Below are 22,327 nucleotides of genomic sequence, written 5' to 3' on the forward strand. Positions count from 1 at the left end.
ACCCGGAGCATCGACTGATAAAGGAGCGGAGACCGCAGCCTTCAGTACGGATTACACCTCAGCATGAAGCAGAAGCCTCCCAAACACGTCAATGAGCAACATTAGGACAAATGAAGAAAAGAGGGAAATCGTGAAGGCTTTTATTTTACTGACTGCTCCCCAATCAATGCCACGTAAACATCACTCAGGAGGCCAAAGGCCGACCTGCAGTGGGCAAACATGCTGTAAAAGACCTGTGTAAAGTACTACAAAACATGATGCCACTTTGAGGCTTGAAGGTGCACTTGACTCAAAGCCATGGTATTTTCTGCCCTACACATATATGAAAAGCTGGATAATGAATAAAGGAGATCAGAGAATTATTGAAACCTTTGAATTACAGTGTTGGACATTACAGAATATAATCAACAGATGAATGGATAAAGAAATTATGGTACGTTCACGCAGTGGAGTACTATGCAACTGTAAAGAACAAAAGAATCTGTAATAATGCACAACAAGGATGAAATGAGAAGAAATTTATGCCGAGTGAGATAAGTCAGTCACAAAGGGAAATTAGGGTATCGGACTACTATTCTAAAAAGCTAAGGAAAGGTTACACACACAGAGAATCATTCTTGGAAGTTGACCAAGGCTGGAAGAGAGGGAGTATTGACTATGCCATGGGCCACCAGGAGAGGAAATGAGTCTGTCCTGTTGTGAAGTACAGTCAGAGTGCTCCTTAAAAGTAAGGTTGGCAAGACTTTGCCTCATGTGCTGGAGACATATCATTAGGAGGAACTGGTCTCTGCAGAAGGACTTCACACTTGGTCCAGAAGAAGGTCATCAAACAGGAAGACCCTCGTCAAGAACAGCGGCTCCAGAATGGGCTGGGGCATCGCAGGGCCTGAGGCTGGATGGGAGCACGGTTTGCTCTGTGGTACCCAGGGCCACAGGAGCTGGGGATGGCTCTTAACAAGCAATGTCCTCTAGCTGGCTACGGGTCTCCATCAGGACATGTTGGAGGTCACCAGATGCCGTTTCACCGTCTACTGAGCTGGCCAGGAGTCCCTGGGTGGTTACTGTGCTCCGCTGCTAGTCACCTGAGGATTTGTCTGTTGGAAGACCTTGCGGAGCACAGTCTACTCTACTTTGACACATGTCGGATCACCAGGAGTCAGAGTCAACTTGGGGGCTTTATTGTGATGATCAAACAGTCTTTCACTTTTATTAATGGATGTATTAACAGCATTTACAAAAGAGACCATCTTGGTGGTTTAAATTCATGTTCCTAAGAGCACCTTCTGTGACTGCAGGTTGCTTAGAAAAGTGCCCCATCAAGAGGACAGGCCAGCCGAAGGCGGTCTGCTTAAATTAGCCCTTCCTGGATGAGCCCTGGCTGCTGACCAGTGGCTCTCGGGTCATTCAGGGTGGGCCTGCCTGCATTTCAAAGTTAACAAGTATTGTTGGTAATAGGCGCATCTCTTCAACTCTTTCGTTCAGCGGAAGGCAAGCTCCCAGGGTTTTCTGGCTGAATCTGTTTTTCCCAAAGGGGCTGGGCGTTGAACAAAGGTGTCGTCAGCTGGCAAGCATCAGCTGCCAGGAGCTGTTTGCTCAAGGAGGGTACTGTTAGGGGCACCGGGTTTACAGCTTCCAGGACAGGACAGCCCGCCAGGCCCAGTGTGAGACTACAAGAAGACTGGCTGGACACTGCGATTTTCTTTTCCTCTGGTGACAGAGAAGAGTGGGGCAACCCCCATTGCCAGATGGTCTGTCACCATCCCAGTGCTTCCAGGGGCACAAGTATGGAGCCACATCAAGAGGTCAAGGGGCAACAGCTTTTGGATTTTTTTTTTTAATTGCGGTCAAGCCAGAACAAACTCATTGCTGACCCCCAGGGGGGGTTTATAGAAGCTATAAATCACATGGGGTGGGGAGGGGGACACAGTCCATCCTTCTTCTGAGAAGCAGCTGGTAGATTCGAACCACCTGTCTTTGGATTGGCAGTGCAGCTCCCCACCCACCAGGCTGTTTGATAAAGGCATAGAAAATGCCAATAAAGGGTGCTTTAGGAGCTAGACCCCAGCATCATGCTGCGGTGCAAAGCAAATACAGCACTAGACAGAAAACCCCGGAAAACCTCATTTCAGGCGAGCTGAGGCATTGTCTCGGACAAGCTGTTTAAGGTCTTTGATTCCTCAACTATAAAACCAGAGGGTTGTGCTGGATGATTCCATGGTCTCAACTCTAACACAGCTGGAAGCCTCCTTGCACACCAGGTCAACCCACCACTTAGCTGAGGGGCTTTGGTGGTGCGGTGCGGTCCATGTTGGACGCTAACCAACAGGTCGGCAAATCCACCACCTGCTCCACGGGAGACGGGCCCTGTGCCCTGGAAGGCTGGTGGAGGGTCACCATGAGCGGGAGCTGACACAGTGGCAATGATGGGGTTTTGTTTCGGGTTAAGTAGCATTTCTGACATTTTTTTGCAGATACTGCTGAGATTTACAGTATTGATGCCTTCGAGTTGTGGTGCTAGAGAAGAATCTTGAACATACCATGGACCACCAAGAAAATAAATCGGTCTGTCTTAGAGAGGGTGAAATCAAGTTTCTCCTTGGAGGCTAGGATTTTGAAGCTCCATCTCACATACTTTGGGCACGTGGGCAGAAGAAATCAATCCTTTAAGAAGGACATCATGCTTGGAAGGACGGAGGGACAGTGCAGGAGATGAAGACCCTGGACGATACAGGAACTGGGGCAATGGGGGTAGGTGTATCGGAGTCAGTGAGACTGGCTCTGAGCTCTAAGCTTCGGAGCTGCCACACACAGGGTCGCTATGGGTATCAGGCAACTCGATGTCACATAACAACAACAACAACTAGTAGTAGTTCACTGTCCAGGTACAGAACAAGTGAGGAAATCTGAGAGCCAGGCGATGCATAATGATGACAGAAGACTTGATGCCTTTGAGTGGTGTTGGAGAAGAGCACTGAACATCCCACGGACTGCCAAAAAGAAGAAACAGGTATGTCTTGGAGAGGGTGCAGCCCGAGTGCTTCCTTGGAGTTAAAGATGACAAAGTTCTGTCTAATACACTTTGGACATGTTGCTAGGGGAGGCCATTCCTTGGAGAGGGACATCATGCTCAGAAAAACAGAGTGTCAGTGAAAGAGAGGAGGCCCCTCAACCAGGTAGATTGACACAGGGACTCTAACAATAGGCTCAAACGTACCAGACAGTGAGGAGGCACAGGACAGGGCAGGGTTCAGCTCTGCTGTTCACAGGGTCACTATGAGCTGCACTCAACGGGACAGCACCCAACAACGACGATAATCACAACTCCCCGCAGTCAGGGAGCTCTGGTGGTGTGGCTGGAGGAAGCTGTGAGGCTACCTGACGTGACACTTCTTCTTTTTTTTTTTTAATGGGTTCTAAAATTTAATAAGTCATGTAGAAAAGACAAGTTTGAGCTGAAAAGTCTTTTACTGGATATACAGCACCCCCTCCCCATGCTGAGACCCACTTCTCTTGAGCCAATTCCAACGCATGGCAACCTTTCAAGTCTCTAACTCTTTATAGTCTCATCTTTCTCCTCTGGAGTGGCTGGTGTGTTCAAACAGCCAATTCTTCAGTTAGCACTTTAGCACCTAATGCAGTATGCGACCAAGGCTTTTTTTTTTATTGAGCAAGGCTGCAAAAATTAAGGAGCCAAACTCTGGCTTTCTGATTTTATGTCCTGAAAACTTTTTCAGAAATGATTACTGAAGAACCTCATTGCTGTTGAATTGAAGTTGACTCGTGGCTTGTCCTCCAGAGGCTTTTCTGTAAGCTGTATGGGAGGAGACAGCCCAGCTTTCTTCTATAGAGCCACTGGTGGATCCGAATTGCCAGATAGGTGCTACCTTTGGGTTAGCAATGCAGCTTCCTTCAGACTCCACCACCAGAGCCCCCTAAGGATGATCAAGGCCTGACATGAATGACTCACATAGTTAAAGGTCACAAATTATGGAGGCAGATTGTTCATTGACAACATATTAAGATTAGGTATTAATTATATCAGTGGTAAACAACTAGAACACCAACTAGAATCTTCATGTTGTTGTGTTTAGCACATTTCCTCCCTGTAGCCCATCATAATACAATGTTTTCCAATCATATGCTACTTAATAATTTACAAGGAGAAAGCATTTCACACAGGGGCTTAAGGCTGGGAATGTCAAATTATCAGTGCTTGTTTTTCTTTTTTTTTTGTTCTATAATTATATTTTATTAATTTTCATAAACATTCACAGAGATTTTGGGTTTCCATTCATTCATTGTTGCACTATTCTCTCTACCCTCCTCCCAGTTTGCCTGAGGTGACACTTCCAGACATTTAAATCTAGCCACTGTTCCTTGGAAGAAAGATGGGCCATATTCTCCTGTGGAATTGACAGCCTCAGAAAACTGCCCGACATGTCAGCTACGAGTCTGTTCGGACCCAAAGGCAAGGTAAAGAAGCTCTTGGTTGCTGGAAAACAGTTAAGTGTCCAATTACTAACCCAAAGGTTGTCGGTTCGAGTCTAGCAGAAGAAAAGTCTGCTGTCCTACTTCCACAAAATCACAGACACTGAAACACCTATGGGAGACAGTATTGCCGACACACTGACGTCGACTCAGAACTGACCTGACAACACGGCTTTATGTTTTGACTAGTAGTGAGGATGAGGATGAGTGCACTGCTGAGTCGGACCCGACCCAGAGCTGACCCACCGGGTCTTCAGAGGCGGTTAATCCCAGAGGAGACTGCCCATCCTTTTCCCCTGGAGCAGCTGGTGGCCTCACACCACATGCCTTCAGGACTGCAGTACAGCTTCTTTCCAGAAGAGACTGAAATTGTTAACAGCTTCCCTTTGCTTGGCTCCACATTCAACACTTCTTGGTACCAGTATCAAGGTAATTAAAAGACCAATTACACTGGGAAAGTCTGCTGTCCAGGAACTCTCCTAAGTACTGAAGAGCAATGATGTCAGTCTGGAGACTAAGGTGTGCCTGAGTCACAGGCCACAGTCTTTGCCATTACTTGCTACATGTCGGAAAACTGACAATGACGAGGGATGATAGAAGGAGACTTGATGCCTTTGAGCTGTGGTGCTGGAGAAGAGTACTGAATATAGCATGCACTGCCAGAACAGGTTTGTCCTGGAGAGGGTGAAACCAGGCTGCTTGAAGGCGAGGATTCTGAAGTTCCACTTGATATACTTTAGGAATGTTGCAAGGTGGGACCAGTTCTTGGAGAGAGATATCATGCTTGGAAGGGTGGAAGGACAGCACAAGAGAGAAGGACCCTCAATGAGATGGACTGACTCAGTCACTGGGGTAATGGGGATAGGGGTATCAGAGACAATAAGGCTGTCACAGGACAGAGCAGCATGTAGGGCTTTTGTACTTAGGGTCACTATGAGTTACAAACAACTTGACAGTACATAACAACAATAGTACTGCATGTAACTGGCATTCTTTTTTGTTATAATTTCCCACCAAAATAAATCTCAACCGCTGAACGAAGAGTCTATATATTATAAAGCCTTTGTGTCTCATTCTCAATATTCCTTATTATTTTTGAAAGGGTATAAGTAAGTACACACGCGCACACAGATGTCCTGCTTTGGAAGGGCAGCCTGCTCTCTGCAGTTGGTACAGGGAGCCGGGCCATCACTAACTTCCTGTGGCTGAACCTTGACACTGGGTGGAGTGATGCAGGTGACACTGGGTGGAGTGGCGCAGAGTGGACGATGGCTCCAGGGCCTTTATCTTCTTCATGACTTCAATTAGCAAGCTTATGTCACAAGTCAAGAGGAGGACTTTTCTGTTTAAAGGTATGTTAATACCACGTACAGTGGCCAAATTAAAGCAATTATGTTTCAGAAAGCCCCGAGGCGAACCCCCCCCCACTCCATGCCTCTCTCTTCATTTATCCATGGATCTCCCATCATTTACATGGGGATAACATGGCACTATCATTTCCACTTTACTAATTCACGCGCCTTAACTATCTGGTTACTGAAGCCCAACCTTCCTGCTCGGAACCTGGAGGTCCCTCCAGCGAAGTTTATCAGTCTTATATTTTCATGCCAAAATTCACAGCCCTTTTCTTTTTCCTGCCCAAATTGTGTGGCCATTTTCTTTACTCATAATAATTTGTTCTGGAGAAGGCAAGCCCTGGGGTGTAGGGCAAAGCCACCACCCTCCCTCCTCCCTGGCAGCAGCTTGCTCATAGAGCCAAACTACCTACTGTGATTGTTGCTGTGGCCACTGAGGCTGAAAAGGCTTACAGCTGACCCTCTAGTGGGTTTTCAAAGGCTGTAAATCACACGGGAGGAGACTACCCAGCCTTCCATCAGGAGCTGCTGGTGAATTTGAACCGAACCACTAGGCCACCAAAGCTTGCTACTAGCTGGTGTGTGGGGCTGGCAGCTTCTCCTGCACACATGACTCTTTGAAAGAGGACACCGTGTACCAGTGCAGGCCCGCAGGACAGTGGAACCGGCGCTACCTGTTTCCAATGCCCTGTTGACAGTAAGATTGAGGACTCCCAGTTAAGCAAAGAAAGGACTGACCAGCTTCAGTCAGTCCTGGCAGGTACTGTGGGGAAAGACTGGCTTTGCCCAAGAGTTAAAATCAATAGCCTGGCCAAATCAACAGGCTGAGGCCTTCTGAGGCACTCAGCAATCTAGTAGGAACATCTTAGAAGTCAGCAACTGTCTTATCTTAATGGCTTCTGAGTATTTCTCCCAACTTACAGACAAATTCCAGACAAGGGTCCAGCCTTTGGACAACCCCTACTCGCAATGCTGTATAAATTCACCTTCACTTAAAATGAGTGAACCCCAAACAAAGCAAACCCACAGTGAATTCTGACTCACAGGGATTTTAGGCGACAGAGCAGAAGTGCCCACGTGTCTCTAAGGCTGAGTGTCATACAGAATGTCCTGCCCTATCTTTCCTCCAATGAGTGGCTAGGAGGTTCAAACCTCCCACCTTACAGTTGGCAGCTGGGCTCTGTAACTACTGACTATCTAGGATCTTTACTCACAAAACACAAACCACATCACCGTCACATGGACACAGAGTTTTTAAACCACGGGAAAACTCTAAAAGCCTTTTCCTGCAACAAAGTAAGGCTCAGTCAGAACTGCATGCACCAATTCTGACTTGCCTACAGATCTGGCCTAAAGGCATACTTATGAATCGGTCTCTTTCAGAACCCAGAGGTTGTCTTGTGTGTGTGTACACACACACACACACACACACACACACGCGCGCGCGCGCCAAGAAATTTGGAAGACAGCTTACCTGGCCATTTGACTGGAAAAGATCCATATTTGTACCCATAAAAAAAAAAAGGGTAATACAAGAGAATGTGAAAATTATTAAGCAATGGTAAAATTCTCCTGAAGATTATTTAAACATTGCTGGAATAGCACCCTGACAAGGAACTACATGAACCAAGCCAGAAATGCAAGCTGCATCCAGAAGAGGCTGTGGAACTAGGAAGATCACTGCTGTCAGATGGATCTTGGCTGAAAGCAGAGAACACCAGATTTACTATGTAAAGCCATGTGACTATAGGGAATCACGACACAATCATGGATGATGTGGAGGAAGAAAGGGAATTCCAGTACATTTAACTGTACTCATCCAAAAGCACATACATAAACCACCAAGCAGTTGTCTAAACAGAACAGAACTAGGGAACACTGTTACTGTTGTTGTGTATCAGTCAGTGAGTTGGGACCGGCCCAAAAGCTGACCCTCCCTCCAGTGGGTTTTCAGACAGTAACTCGCATGGGAGGAGACTGTCCATCCTTCTCCCGCAGAGCAGCAGCACAGTTTCTTACCACTAGGAACACTGTGTGGTTTCAAATCAGTAAAGGTGTGCATTAGAGTTGTAGCATTTCGCCATACCTATTCAATCTGTATGCTGAGCAAATCATTTGAGAAGCTGGACTATACGAGGCAAAGTGTGGCATCAGGGCTGGAAGAAGACTCATTAACAACCTGTGTTATGCATGTAGGTGACACAACTTTGTTTACAGAAAGTGAAGAGGGCGTGATGCACGTACGGAGAATCAAAGATTATAGCCTTCAATATGGACTACATCTTAACAAGAAAATAAAAATCCTCACCATTGAACCAACAAGCAACATCATGACAGGGAAAAAGACAAGTTGGCAAGGGTTTCATTTTCCTTGAATACTCAATCAACAACCCTGGTTGTAGCAGCCAAGCAATCAAAAGACACATTGCAAAGAAGACATTCAGATGGCAAACAAACAAATGAAGAAATGTTCAAAATCCCTAGCTCTAAGAGAGATGCAAATAAAAACAACTATGCGATATCATCTCACCCCAGTAGCAACAGCAAAGTTCAACATAGCAGCAGACTACAAATGCTGGTGAAATTGTGGAGAAACTGGAACCCTTATTCACTGTTGATAGGAGTGAAAATGGTGCAACCACTATGGAAGACTGTATGGCACTTTCTTAAAAAGTTGGAAACACATTCACACAATGGAATACTATGCAGCACGCAATGATTTTGTAAATTATTACCTAACTTGGGAGGGACTGGAAAGCATTATGCTAAATGAACTAACTCAGTCTCACAAGGATAAATACTGTATAAAACCATTAGTAGGAAAGGGTGGAAGCAGAGGGGTGAGGACGTGCAGGGGGAGAGAAGGATTAATCCCGGGGTTGTAAAAAAAAAAATCATGGGGGGTTGTACAATTTGATGGGTGGGGGTGAGGGAGACTGAAATAATTTGTTCTCGAAAACAATATATTCAAATTTTGTAAATAAACAAATTGTTGTTATGTGCCAATGAGTTGCTTGTGTCTCTCTAAAATTTTTTGTTCATAGGGTTGCTGTGAGTTGCACTCAACTTGATGGCATCTAACAACAACAACAACAACAACAACAATAACAAAATGGGCCTGAGGCTTCTGCTTCATACCTCTTCTAAAGAAACAGCTGAGACTTTACCTCCAAAGCCTTAATCAAAGAGTCCACCACACAGACAGTCTTGCAATGGGAAGAATATGGCATATTTAGTACGTGAAATTTCCTGAAATCTCATGAGTTAATGTTTATTTTCATACGCTCTCACTCATTCACTGTCACTGAGTCAGAACAGACATGTAGGTGACACTCCATTGGGTTTCTGAGGCTGAGAACTGCAAAGGAGGATATTGCTCAACTTTCTCCCATGGAAAAGATGGTATAAATGTTTATTTTTATAAATCCTGTGAGAAAGGGTCCTCTGGGCGGGCAGAGTGTAGAAGCTGGGACAAGGTGCTGTGTCTCTCCGTGACCTGGGCGCTCTGTCGGCACCACTGTCAAAGCACAGCACTCAAGTTTTCAGGCACAGAAGACGTTCCATGGCAATGAGGGGCACCTTCCCCCGCCTCTCTCTCCTCGGGCCACTGACGAGAGACCCAAAGTATCTGCAGAACCAAGTTCAGAACTCATGTTTCTCTGGACTCCGCCCTTTGTAACACAAGAGTTTACCCACCATTTCACTACTTCAAAAACGTCTCCCTCTGCCACTACTTTAGAGAAAGCCAATAAATGAATCTCATTTCTCACAAAACAGTCAATTTGCCCACAGCTTTGGGGCTTGCTATGAGTGGAGAAGTCAGAAACACTCTTAAGCCCATGTATCCTATATTCCTCTTTTTCCACTAAGGAAACTTTGATAATCACAAAATGCAATTAATTTTTTCCATCTAACCAGGAACAAAAATAAGCCCAACTTGCAAATGTTCAAAAGCCAGCAGGACAAAGCAAAGTGCTTCTTAGCCCTTAGGTTTCAACCATTTGCTCTTAAGCCCTGCTTTAAAAAACACCTGGGGTGGCTGGAAGGGACTCTGCGATGCCGGGAGGCACAACGGCTCTAAATAGCCAGAAAACAATAAAACGCAGCTTGTTATAAACAGGATGTCAAGGGTTCAAGCACAGGGCATGAGGAAGGACCAGTCTTCCAGTCTAGGGAAAACACGGCTGGAAGCTGCCCCTGCGGTGGACTTTTTCCTGTACAAAGGAGGAAGGAGGGCTGTCTTCCTAATAAAGTAAGGTCCAATGAACCTGGAAATCAACTCTGTGCAGCTGGGTCCTATGAGAGGGTCAAGTCCCCCACCAAACGTGACTTTTCTCAGTTCTCTGAAGAATAGTCAAAAATAAAAAATTTCTTGGGGGCAGTTAAGGAGCCCCAGAGGCACAATGGTTATTCCCTCTCCTGTTAACGGCTGGACATGCTCTCCGGAGAAGAGGACAGCACACAAATCTATGGGGCGGTTTTACTCTGCTCTGCAGGGCTGCTAAGGGTCAGAACCAGCTGAAATGGCAGACAGGTTCAGCACAAGTTTAAACCAAGAAAGGGGAAAAAGAACAATGTCATGTGCTTCCTTCTGGAAGACAAGCCTTGGTCCCTGTAAGGTCGGCTTCCTACGACCGGGGCTCTTTTCAAGTTACTATTTTGGGGCCTGGGAGTATCACAGGAAGACTCTACACGGAGCACTGTTGACACATTTAGCCTTGAATCTAGCCCCTTTCCAACCTGGACTCAGGAGAACCGTAAAACCACGCGTGTAGTATAAAGGTGTTTCTGTTGTTGTTGTATTTTTAAATGTACACTAGCTGAAATACCCTAACGAGTGGACAACAGAGAACAGCAGTGGTGGGAATAGGTGTTTGTGACTCCTCCCCAGGAGCGGCTGCTGTCACCTCAGCCACGCTGCTCTGCTGGCTGCCCTTGCGTTTACAGAACGAAACAAATGCCACTTTATTTGCAGGAAGGGAATAAAGAAATGTTGCTAGATTAGACAAGGGAGTGCTGGTGGGGCAGCAGGGAACTCTGCTTCTAAACCCAAGGCCAAGCCTCTCCCTGACAGTGAGTCCCTCAGTGGCTCCTTGGCAGGAAGACTGGCAATCTCCCCCTGTGCACTTTGCAGCCTCCCGTAAACCTGCTGCTGGGTCAGCCACGAGTTTAAAGGCTGAGAAAGAGGCTGGTAAACTCAAAACCTCTTCCAACGTGAAGACTTACAACTCAAATAGTTGGCATGGCTCCTCCAGCCAGCTTTCCCATGCATCATGTAGCATTATTTATGTGGCAGACATGAGGTAGTTGGCTACCACTGAGTCGGTCTACGATACACAGCAACGTCACATACATCCTAAACACTGTGAAAAACCATAGGGTTTTCACTGGCTGACAGCCAGAGGTCAAGTCCTCCTCAGGCAAGCTTGGCCGACGCCTGTTCAGCATCCCACTAGCTTCCACCAACTGATGGGCACTGGCTGCCTGTACTGGCTGGGGATCGAACCTGCATCTTCTCCTTGGAAGGTAAGAATTCAATTTCTAAATGCTAGCAGAGCAAACAGGACAACTGAAGATTACCCAGAGCCACAGAACCTCCCTTCACCTGGTCAACCTCAAGGCTGGAGGGGCTGTCAGCACTGCTGTTACCAGGCTGTGTCTCTCGCTCCTTGAGTCCTCTTCACCCTTTGGCTACTTGCTCTAGAAAACCCTTTCTCATTCTGTGATTCCTTTTTTTTAAAAAAATCAAAGCAGTGTGTGTATCAAATTAAAAACATCAAATTGTCATCTTTTTATTCCACCTGCCCACCTTAGCTTCTCACTCTCGATAGAAGAAATTCACTTTAAATTTCTGCAGCTTTTCTTCTGCTATTTCTCTCCATTTTCTGCACAATGTGATTTCTCTTTGCTATCTAGTGCTACTACAGTAGAAATAGCCTAAATGGATGGCTTTAACAAACAAGTTTATTTTCTCACAGTTTAATAAGGGTTAAAGTACCAATTCATGGGGGCAGCTCAAGGACCATGAACCATGGCGAAAGAAGTTAGGACTTACACACCCATGTTTATTGCAGCTTTGTTCACAATAGCAAGGAGTTGGAAACAACCTAAGTGCCCATCAACAAACGAATGGCTAGAGAAGCTGTGGTATATTCGCACAATGGAATACTATGCTGCATTAAAAAACAAGGAACTCATGCAATATTATTCAAAATGGTTGACTCTGGAGAACATTATGCTGAGTGAAATATCCCAGTCACAAAAGGACAAATATTACATGATGCCACTGTTGTAGAATGGGACTGTCCCTGGGGTTGGGGAGAGACTGAGTAAGATGGGTTCAAGAATGTATACTGCACTGAAACAGAGGAGGGAGAAAACTGTTTAAAAGAGATATATAACTAGGTAATTCTGTCATCACAGGAGACTAGAGCAAGGGCTACATGGTGGAGGGGACCTGGGGGAGGGTTTGTAAAACAATGAAAGAATCTTTTCTTTTACTTTTCCATAATTTTTGGACTCATGTACTTATAACTTGTTAGTCAAATTTGTGTCTTCTAGGTTGCAACACTTCCATGATACATCTTCAAGGATATGAACATGTATGGCCAAGCACAATCAATAAGAGTGCATCTAAATGCCAAAATCAATCTCCATAATAGTCTATGTGTTTCCTACTGCCAAAGGGGCCCTTTAGAGTAGTGAGAGAAGATCTTCACCCTGAAACCCACAGCGTCCCTTTTCAGCAGGAAGTAGCTAAGAGAATACGCCATCCCCTTTTCCTTATGACTCAGGGTGAAGTCTCTCTCAGGGAGGAGTGATAGGGAATGGCAAAGGACACACTGACAAAGAAGATTAATCAGAACTGGCTTTGACAAGCACTGTGGCATTTGGACAAGAACAAACTGGGAGGAGGGTAGAGAGAATAGTGCAACAATGAATGAATGGAAACCCAAAATCTCTGTAAATGTTTATGAAAATTAATAAAATATAATTATAGAAAAAAAAAAGAAGTTAGGACTTACAGTAGATTATCTTTGGAAGACATAAATCCTTTATTGTTACAGAGCTCTGGTGGCCTAGTGATAAGAAGCTGTCCTGTCAACCTGAAGGCACTCAGTTCGAATCCACTAGCTGCTTTGCAGGGGTGAATGGCTAATTTCTTACTGTGCGATGCCCCCAAAAACCTGCTGAAGAATCAGCCTGTGCATAACAACATAAACCCTTTGCACAACTCACAGCAACCCTATGAACAACGGAGCTGAACCCAGCCCTCTATCCTGAGCCATCCTCACACTCTCTGACACACCTGGACCTGCTGCTACAGTCGCTGTGTCAATCCGTCTTGTTGAGAGTCTTCTCTTACGCTGACCGTCCACCTTTCCAAGCATGATGTCCTTCTCCAAGGACTGGCCTCTCTCATTTGTTCTCTTGGCAGTCCATGGAACATGAAGCTCTTCTCCAGCATCACAATTCAAAGGCGTCAATTTTTCCTCTGGTGTCTTCAGTCACTGTCCAACTTTCAGATGCACAGCAGCAATTGAGAAGAACGTGTATTGAACCAGACACATCTTAGTCTTAAGCTGATATCATTATCTGACAGCAGATTTTCCTAATGCAATTCGTGTTGTAATTTTTTGTCTGTTGTACTACGGCTTCTGACTGGGATCTATGGTGGCGGTGGTGGTATGTGCTGTTGAGTTGCTTGTGACTCATAGCAACCCTATGTTCAGCAGTCCTGACCCCTGCTCTATCCTGGCCAACCTTATTGTCTCTGACACACCTACTCTCATTACCCTAGTCACTGAGTCAATCCATCTCATTGAGGGTCTTCCTCTCTTGTGTTGTCCCTCCACCCTCCCAAGCATGATGTCCCTCTCCAAGGACTTGTCCCTTCTTGCAACATATCCAAAGTATGTCAGATGGAGCTTCGGAATCCTTGCCTCCAAGGTGTAGCCTGGCTTCACCCTCCCCAGGATAAATCTGTTTGTTCTCCTAGCCGTCCATGGAATATCTAATTCTCTTGTCCAGCATCACAGTTCAAAAGTATCAATTCTTCTATCATCCCTAGTCATTTTCCAGCTTTCTGATGCATAGCAAGTAATTGCGAAGACAATGGCCTGGATCAGGCATTGCTCTTCAGTACCCTGGAGAGGTCTCTGACAGCAGACTTTCCCAGTGCAATTCAACTTTTGATTTCCTGGCTGCTAGTATCAAGACTAAATCATTGACAACTCCAATCTTTTCTCCATCTATCATAATCAAAGTCATATCCTGACTGAAAGTACCAAGACTTGGATCAGACACCACTTAGTCTATAAAGTGATATCCTTACCGTTTTTAGTACTTTAAAGAGGTTCTTGGCAGATCTGCCTGCTGCAATGAATCATCAGATTTTTTTTTTAACCAGGTTTTTTTTTTTATTTGGGTGTTGACTGTAGATCCAAGAAAACTTTTTGTGTGCGCACATGCACACTACCAAGTCAGAGCCGGCCCAGAGCGGGCTCTCCAGCAGGTTTTCAGAGGCAGTAAACTGCATGAGAGGAGAATGCCTATTTTCCTCCCACAGAGCAGCTGGTAGACTTGAACCATGTACCTTTGTGTTGGCAAGGCAGTTCCTTACTACTAACCTACCAGAGTAAAGTAGTAAACAACTTTTTGTTGTTGTGTGCGGTTGAGTTGGAATTGACTCAGCTGACAGTCCAGTGGATTTTCAGAGGCAGTAGATAAAACTGCCCATCCTCCTATAGAGCACCTAGTGGATTTGAACCACGAGCCTATGAGACTGCAGTGTAGCTTCTTATCACTGGGTCACCTACTTGCTTTTGTGTACTGTTGAGTTGGAACCGACCCATAGCTGACCCTCTGGCAGGTTTTCAGAGGCAGTTAATCGCTCATCCTTCTCCCATGGAGCAGATGGTGGCCTTGAACCACATGCATTTGAGACCAGGCACCTTAAAATCCTGCCATCTTCTATTCATTACCTAATTCCAAACCCACTTCAGCACTTCAGGCATTTATCAGAATGTCACGGAGTTCTGATGCCGCAGTCTTGTAGCACGTCGCACTGTCAGCTGAAAGGCTGACATGGTTCAAACCACTGGCGGTTCAGCAGGAGAATCGGGCAATCTCTGCCTGTTAAGACGCACAGCTTCAGAATCCAACTGGAGCAGTACCACGAGCTGGAACTAACTCAGCAGCACTGGGGTTTGGTTTTTTAAACTCAGTAGCGTAACACCCCACTTTTCTGAGGCCGAATTCTGTCTTTGTTACCTCATGCTGCTGTGAAAGCAATACCACAAGTGGACCGCTTTACCAAACAGAAACTTAAGTTTCTCACAATTTAGGGTTTGAATTCGGAGGGCTGACTCTAGCGGACGGCTCTGTTGGGTCTCAAGGTTAGTCCAGGCACAGAAGTCAGGATTTACAACATACAACTTTGCGAGGGGATAATCCAGTCTATAACACGGCGATACTACTGTTCCCAGTGTACAGATCTGGATCTCATTTAAGGACTTCGTACGGAAGAGGTAGACTGAAGCTGTTTCACACAAGCCCATCTCTCCAAAGTATCTTGCTGTAAAGCAAATATTTCTGTAATCCTCCAGCTTCAGAGCTAGAATCCAGCCACTTGTCCCAAGGACAGCTGACGCAGGGTCAACACTTGACCACAGATTCTAGACAAGCGTGGTCTGGAGGTGTGGACACACTGCAGCTGCATCTCTGCTTCTCGATGAAAATGGAAGTAACATTTTAAAAAAGGTATGTAATAGAATGTTGCAGCTCTATATAAACTACCAGCTCTACAGTTCAAATCCCACAAAACAGAAATTTGAAAAAAACTGTTCATGACGTGACCACAAAGCTGAGAACTGCTTCAGGCCTCCCGGGCTCCACTTTCTCCCGCTCTCACTGGGGGTTATCCACCTCACAGGCTCCTCACAGACCCTCTTGCCTCAGGCTTTACCTGGACCTGGAAAAGGCAAGCTCGGAGCCAAGCAGCAAACCAGCTCAGCTCATCCCTGGAATCAGAGAGTTCAGAGCTCAAGTTTATCAGGCCAGCAGGAGGACAGTGTAATCAACTACACTAACCGACTGTAATTAATGTTGTAAAACAAAATTAATATGGATGACTGAAGGAAATCCAGTATGATTTCTAAAGTTTCTTTTATAAAAACTACCCTCCAAAAAAACAGGGTGGGGGAAAATCAACAAACTTTAAGTGTGGCAGACTTATAGAACATTAAAGGGCAAATCTGGATTCTAAGTCAAATGTTTGTTTAAAAAGGAAAACAGCAAAAGAGAAGGAAGAAACTAGTGGTTCTTTCAGCTCTGCCTCCTCAGATCTGAGCTCTGAGGGAAAGTAATGGAAAAGTGCCAGCCGTAGCACCGTGAAGGGCATGCTAACAGCAGTACCCAGCACCTCCCAGATGCGCTTTCTGTTGCTTTATATTCTCTGCACTATTCAGCGTACAGATTTGTACCAAATGGCTCAGATCTGGGATTTCCTTGGACAGAGGTATCCAATGGTCAGCATGTGCTTGCCATCTGGGCTCCTGTGATCAACTGGACTCAGACTAATCATTCTACCTGCAGTCTGCCCTCAACAGCAAGCACTGCAACAGGGGAGCCCAAGGAGGCTTGTGCCATCAAACGCTAAGAGCAATGGCCCTGGCGGGACAGAGTGCCATGCACAGGAAACGCAGCTAGCAAATCTGATGCGAACCTCCTGAGAATCCCTCCAGCACACCCACCTTTCAACGGTCCCCAAGGATGTCAGTAGCTTAAATGAATAAACGGTAAAAGTGCATAATGTTACAGGGAATTTTGGTGGCTTAGCAATAAGGAGCTGTGCTGCCAAGCCAAAGGCATGTGGTTCGAATCCACCAGCTACTCTGCAGGAGAAAACAGGCAATCTCTTCTCGCGTGATTTATTGTTTCTAAAAACCTGCTGGAAGGTCGGCTGTGAGTTGGTCCCAACTCTCAACAGCACATAATGGCTCAAGAATGACACACACACGCGCGCACAGAGGCAGGGACAGGCAAACCTCATCTCACGTACTTTGGACGTGTTGTTCGGAGGGACTAGTCCTTGGCAAAAGCCTTTATGCCGGGAAAGGTCTGAGAGGAGAAGACCCTCAACAAGACGAACTGACACAGCGACTGTAAGAATGGGTTCAAGTACATCAGATGGTGAGGACGGCGCATGATCGAACACGGGCCAGAACTGCCGCACACAGGTGGCCAGTTACAGGTGACCTGATGCACTAATCACATTAAAAATGGGAGGAAACACTGGAAAAATGAACCACAAGAATGGAAATGTTAATTTACTGAGCACCTACAGAGCAAACTTCGTAGGGCTGTGGAGGCCACAGTGATGACCAATTGGCCTATAACCCAGTTGAGTGAGGACACCTTCACTTAGCAAATACAATGTGAAATGAAAAGGCGATGATTTTTCTGTGGTGAGAGAGAAATAAAGAACGGAGTGTGATAGGATTTTAAAGGACAGAGAACAGTCATCATAGGCTGAAGGAAGATTATTAGGGGTCATGTGGAGAGGGGAGGATTGTTCAGCCCTCAGAAGATCAGAGCTGCCACTCGTCCTGCTGGGGCAGGAAGGATGGGGACACAGGTCAGGACACAGGCGGGGGAACGGGAATGAGGACGCAGGGGCCCTGCGTGGGTAAGCAGGTGGTGGTTTGGGTGAGCAAGATGCAAAATGTCTTTCACATTCTGGGAAGTGCGCACACGCTGATTTGGGGATATCACCGAGAGGATGAAGTAAACCCCTGGTGAGCCCCCCACGTCCAAATGACCATCCCACAGGGTCCCGCAGTCCCCTAAAGATTGCTTTGAGGAGTGGTAGGGAATGCAAAGGAAACACTGACAAAGGAGATTAATCAGAACTGGTTTTGACAAGCTCTGTGGCAATGCGACAATTAAAACAGACTTATAAGGGAAAAAAAAAGAGGAGCAAACTGGGGGGGGCTAGAGAAAATAGGGCAACAATGAATGAATTGAAATCCAAAATCTCTGTAAATATTCTTTAAAATTAGTAAAATAAATTAAAAAAATACATTTTGGACAAAGGGGGAAAAAGATTGCTTTGAAATATGCTCTGTGCATCAGTGTATTCGCAACGCTGTTCTGTGGACTCCCCGCCTAGCTCCCAGGAAGCCCCTGAAGTAGGGAAATACGGTCTCTGCGTCCAGCAGCAGAATGTTCTCAGTTTTCCCTTACAATGCTGTTATCTGAGAAAACCACCATCACTCTGGTCCATCACATGTTACAGAGATCTAAGAATTTATACTGCTTATAACAAATGCATTTTGGGTTGTAAACAGCTTCATAACCAATGAAAGTTTTAGAATACAACAGAGCTTGGGGCACTGTCCACTCTACGGGGGTGGAAACAGCTGCTTGCTTCTGGACTCGAGGCTTCACATGCCTCACTGTCTGTCTTCATCTCAGGACAGGAAGCCGGAGTGACTGGACAAACCTCCTGTGTTTCTAACAGTCAATGGCTTGATCACACAGCTTTTCTGGGCAAGTGAGGTACTATTAACAACAGGGCTGTGTGTTACCAATGGAAGGAAAGTGATGGACCATGTACATTGGGGGCTGTACACAGTCCAGAGAGGAGCCAGGGAGCTGACAAGTCTGGAAGCAACAGGGCTGTTTTTGAACTTGAGTCCCATGCACTTGGCCCCAGCCCAGAGCGGCATGCTGCTCCTCTGTGGATCAGAGGCCAAACCAGGAGGGCTCCTGGCTTCCATCACACCCCTTCCCTCTCTCCCTCTCCCAACTCGATAAATCACTTCTGGCAGGTAGCTGGGAAGCAGCTGCGAATGACAGTTCTGCTCTGGAGCACAGGAAGCCACCTTTTAACCCGCCTGCTGTTGTTTGTCTCTTGAAACGTGACAAAGGAACAGATGTAAGCAACATGCCAACTGTTGAGAGGATCCGCTCGGAGCACTATAGGAAGCCTGCTCAGAGCCGCGTCACACCAGCCCTTCCATGGAGGGGCGGGGGGACGACCGCTTCATTTCCTGATGCTCCTACGCACACCCTGCTCAGGGCTGGACCCTCCACATGCCCAGGCAAATCAGGCCCTCAACCCCGTCCAAGCGCCGCTGAGGTCCAGCCTGATTTATCTTCCTCCGTCTCTTCCTGGACTCTCATATCCCCACCTGCCTCACTTACAGTCTGTGCTGGTCTCTGAGCCTTCAACAGACCAAGCTCATCTCTGTGCAAACCGACCTGTGATCAGCTTGCAGGCTGGAGCCCACACATCTTTGTAAACACAAAGTAGTGTTTTCAGAGCTCTGGTGGCCTAGTGGCAAGAAGCTGTGCTGCAATCCAGAAGACATGTGGTTCAAATCCACCAGATGCTCCGTTGGAAAAGAAGGGGCAATCTCCTCCTGTACCAGTAGGATCCAATTCAACTGTACACAACAACAACAACAACAACAAAAAACACCAAACCAAACCAAAACAATCCAGCTTTGAGCTCTGGTGGCCTAGTGACAAGAAGCTGCGATGCAATCCCAAAGTAGTGTTTTCAAACCACTGGTTGCAAGCCATTAAGTGGACTGGCAAGTAGTTTAATGGACTGGAATCAACACTTTTTAGGAGCCTGGTGGCGGCCTGCTTCCCTAACAGTTTACGACCTTGGAAACCTCACAGGGCTGTCTTGTTCTGTTCTATGGGCTTGTAATGAGATGGAACAGACTTGACCGCAAAAAATGGGTTTGGTTTTTAGTTTAATCAACATTCACAAATATGTCACAAAAATCAGCTCACAGCGATTCCGGGGCATAACTGGGGGAACACCAGCTGGCTATGACAGGACATTGTGCAATGTGTATTCATTTTCTTAGGTGTGGCAATGGTGGACGGCGGTGGACAATACCTCATTCTTAGGAGATACACACAGATGGATTTAAAGGCAACTTATTTTCAATGGAGCTTGGCTAGGAACTGAAATGTGGAGGTTTGTGTCCTGTGGGTAGCCACAGGTGCCCTGAGAGAAAGGGCTGGCCACTGACTTCTAGAAAACCAGCCACTGAGATGGTTACGGAGCGCAGCTCTGTTCTGACACACACGGGCCACTAGGAACTGAATCAAATCGATGGCAGGAGAGTACTGTCAAACGGCTCGGCAAAACAGAGGAAGAGAGAGACAGCGCGAACACTTGCTGTTAGGTTTTCATTCTGAGCATGACTCCTAGTGACCCCGATCTGAACGGTGCCCTAAACTCATCCTCTCTGACATACCTGAGCCCATTGCTGCGGTCCCTGTTTTAATCTGCCTGGTTGAGGGTCTTCCTCTGTTCCGCTGATCCCCCACTTTTCCAAGCCTGATGTTCCTTTCTGAGGACTGAGCTCTCCAAGCAACATGCTCAAAGTCTGTGAGATGAAGCTTCGACATCCTCGCCTCCAAGGAGCACTCTGGCTGCACCCTCTCTACGACATCTCTGTTTGTTCTTTTGGGCTGTCATTGGGATATTCAGTACTCTTCTCCAACACAACTCAAAGGTGGATGGGGTAACCATAAATGATGTATATTTGTATAAATAAAGGAAATCAGGCAAAATGTCACAACTGTCCAGTTTAGGTACAGGGTATAGGGTTTAATTTTTCTGTACGTTTGATAATTATAATAAAAATCTGGGAAGAAAATGAAATACGAGCGAAAGATACCAGAACACGGTACCTGAAGCCCAACATGTCTCCGGACGGTACCACCGCTCAGGCCTTAACAGTGCATCTAGGTCAGGAGTTTAGAAACACTGCCCTCCAGCTAGCCCCACACACGCAGTAGGCAAGGAACCATCTGTTAATTAACTTCTAGGAACAGAGGAATTACACGCAGAAGCAAGCGGCAAAACCATTTTGTCTCTAGTTACTTTTCCATTAACTCAAGCTGTGTCAAAATAGCCAAGCCCTTCCCTGCCAGGGCTCACTAGGGCCTAACCCAACTTGGCCTCCAGGCCTTGATTAGCAGCGCTTAATTACTCATCTGGTTCTTCTCTTGCGGATCCCGCCCTCAGAGGGAGGGAGGTGCTAACAGAAGACCCTGTTAACCGTTGTTAGGTGTCTAAGAGCTTCAGATCTGATCCCCGCCCTATCCTGCAACTATCCTCGTGGACTCTGTCCCCGCAAGGTCTCTGTGGCAGTCACTGGTCACTGTCATCTTGTGGAGGGTCTTCCTCTCTCACTGACCCAGCACGGTGTCTCTCTCCAAGGACTGGCTCCTGAAAACACACCCAATGTAAGAGGCATCCTTTGCTTTAACAGCACTCTGCCTGGACCTCCTTGCTTGATCCTTTGACAATCCACCGTATACTCAATATTCTTCTCCAACACACAACAGAAGGGTGGCCAGCTGCCCAGGGACTGGGTGTGTGGGGATGTCTTTCACGGCTTAAAATGAGGACAGTTCCAGGTAAACCAAAGTGGAGAGAACTCAGGACTGAACCAGGAGAGCAGATGCTGTGCTGTGTGGCACCACTGCAGCAGGAGAAAAACAATGACCCCCCCAAGAGGTCTCTCCTCTGGGACCCCAACTGCACAGCAGCCAACACACTGCCAGCTGTCCTAAAGCAGGACTGCTCCCTGATCAGTCATTCACCAGATAGTCTGGAAAGCAAAGGAGAGAGGAAACTAGTCTGGAAAGCAAAGGAGAGAGGAAACTTACCGTGAACACGTCATCGTCACCTAGCTCGGCTTCATTATGGATTGTGGAAGATGATGTGGTTGAACCTGAAGGGACAAAAAGCCATAAGAAAATGTGTTTCCAGGGGGGACGTCAGATACAGTCACTTAAAGGGTGGCTTCTGATACAACCTCATTCTTTTCAAAATGTGATTCACTAGCAGAAATGAGTTATCTGGGAATTAGATGCTTTTAATTTACTCTTCTTTAATTGCTTCTTGCCAGGATGCTCTCTAAATTAACTTGGCTTACTGTTGTTCCTAATTAATCACTCAGACCTCTGTGTTATCACAAGAAGAAGGGCCGAAAGAGAGGCACCATCGAGGGACAACCTTGTGTGCGGGCCCCGCGGCTCACTCCACCTCTGGTGGTGGCCTCGGGGTCCCTGTGGTTTAATGGGGGGGAATCACTGGATAATAAAACCCATGTTATACACACCATAACCTCCCTGGGTAAACTGGGGATTCTGACTCAACAGCTTGTCCTCAATTACTGCACCCCAAAACACAGACTGTGGGGAGTCAACTCCAAGCTGAAACTGGAGCAAGGAGAATTTCTCCTGCGAACCCATGGCTTCAGGGAGTTTACAGTGCTTTTTCAGAGGCAAAATGCCAGATCAGGTCAGAAAAGCCAGCTCATTCCATCATTGAACAAACTGTTGTTTAAAATTCAATTTATTTACTTTTTTCAACACCTTTCTTCATCCTGATTGGCAATCAGTAGAACTGTATTTTGAAAGAGACTGAACAAAAATTTACATCT

At 46.3% G+C, this 22,327-nt stretch overlaps 1 protein-coding gene across 1 annotated transcript in view; it reads right to left on the reverse strand.

The window, feature by feature from the left end:
* SPRED2 (sprouty-related, EVH1 domain containing 2) overlaps window positions 1-22,327 on the reverse strand; it is a 157,030-nt gene that overhangs the window by 7,664 nt on the left and 127,039 nt on the right. Inside the window, exon 9 of the mRNA XM_006881035.1 lies at window positions 21,549-21,613. Coding sequence (XP_006881097.1) covers window positions 21,549-21,613 — 65 coding nt within the window. The remainder of the gene's footprint in view (window positions 1-21,548; window positions 21,614-22,327) is intronic.

This window comes from Elephantulus edwardii, unplaced genomic scaffold (genome assembly GCF_000299155.1).
Source record: "Elephantulus edwardii isolate Elephantulus edwardi_28Jun2011 unplaced genomic scaffold, EleEdw1.0 scaffold00011, whole genome shotgun sequence".
In the NCBI taxonomy this organism is placed as follows: domain Eukaryota; kingdom Metazoa; phylum Chordata; class Mammalia; order Macroscelidea; family Macroscelididae; genus Elephantulus; species Elephantulus edwardii.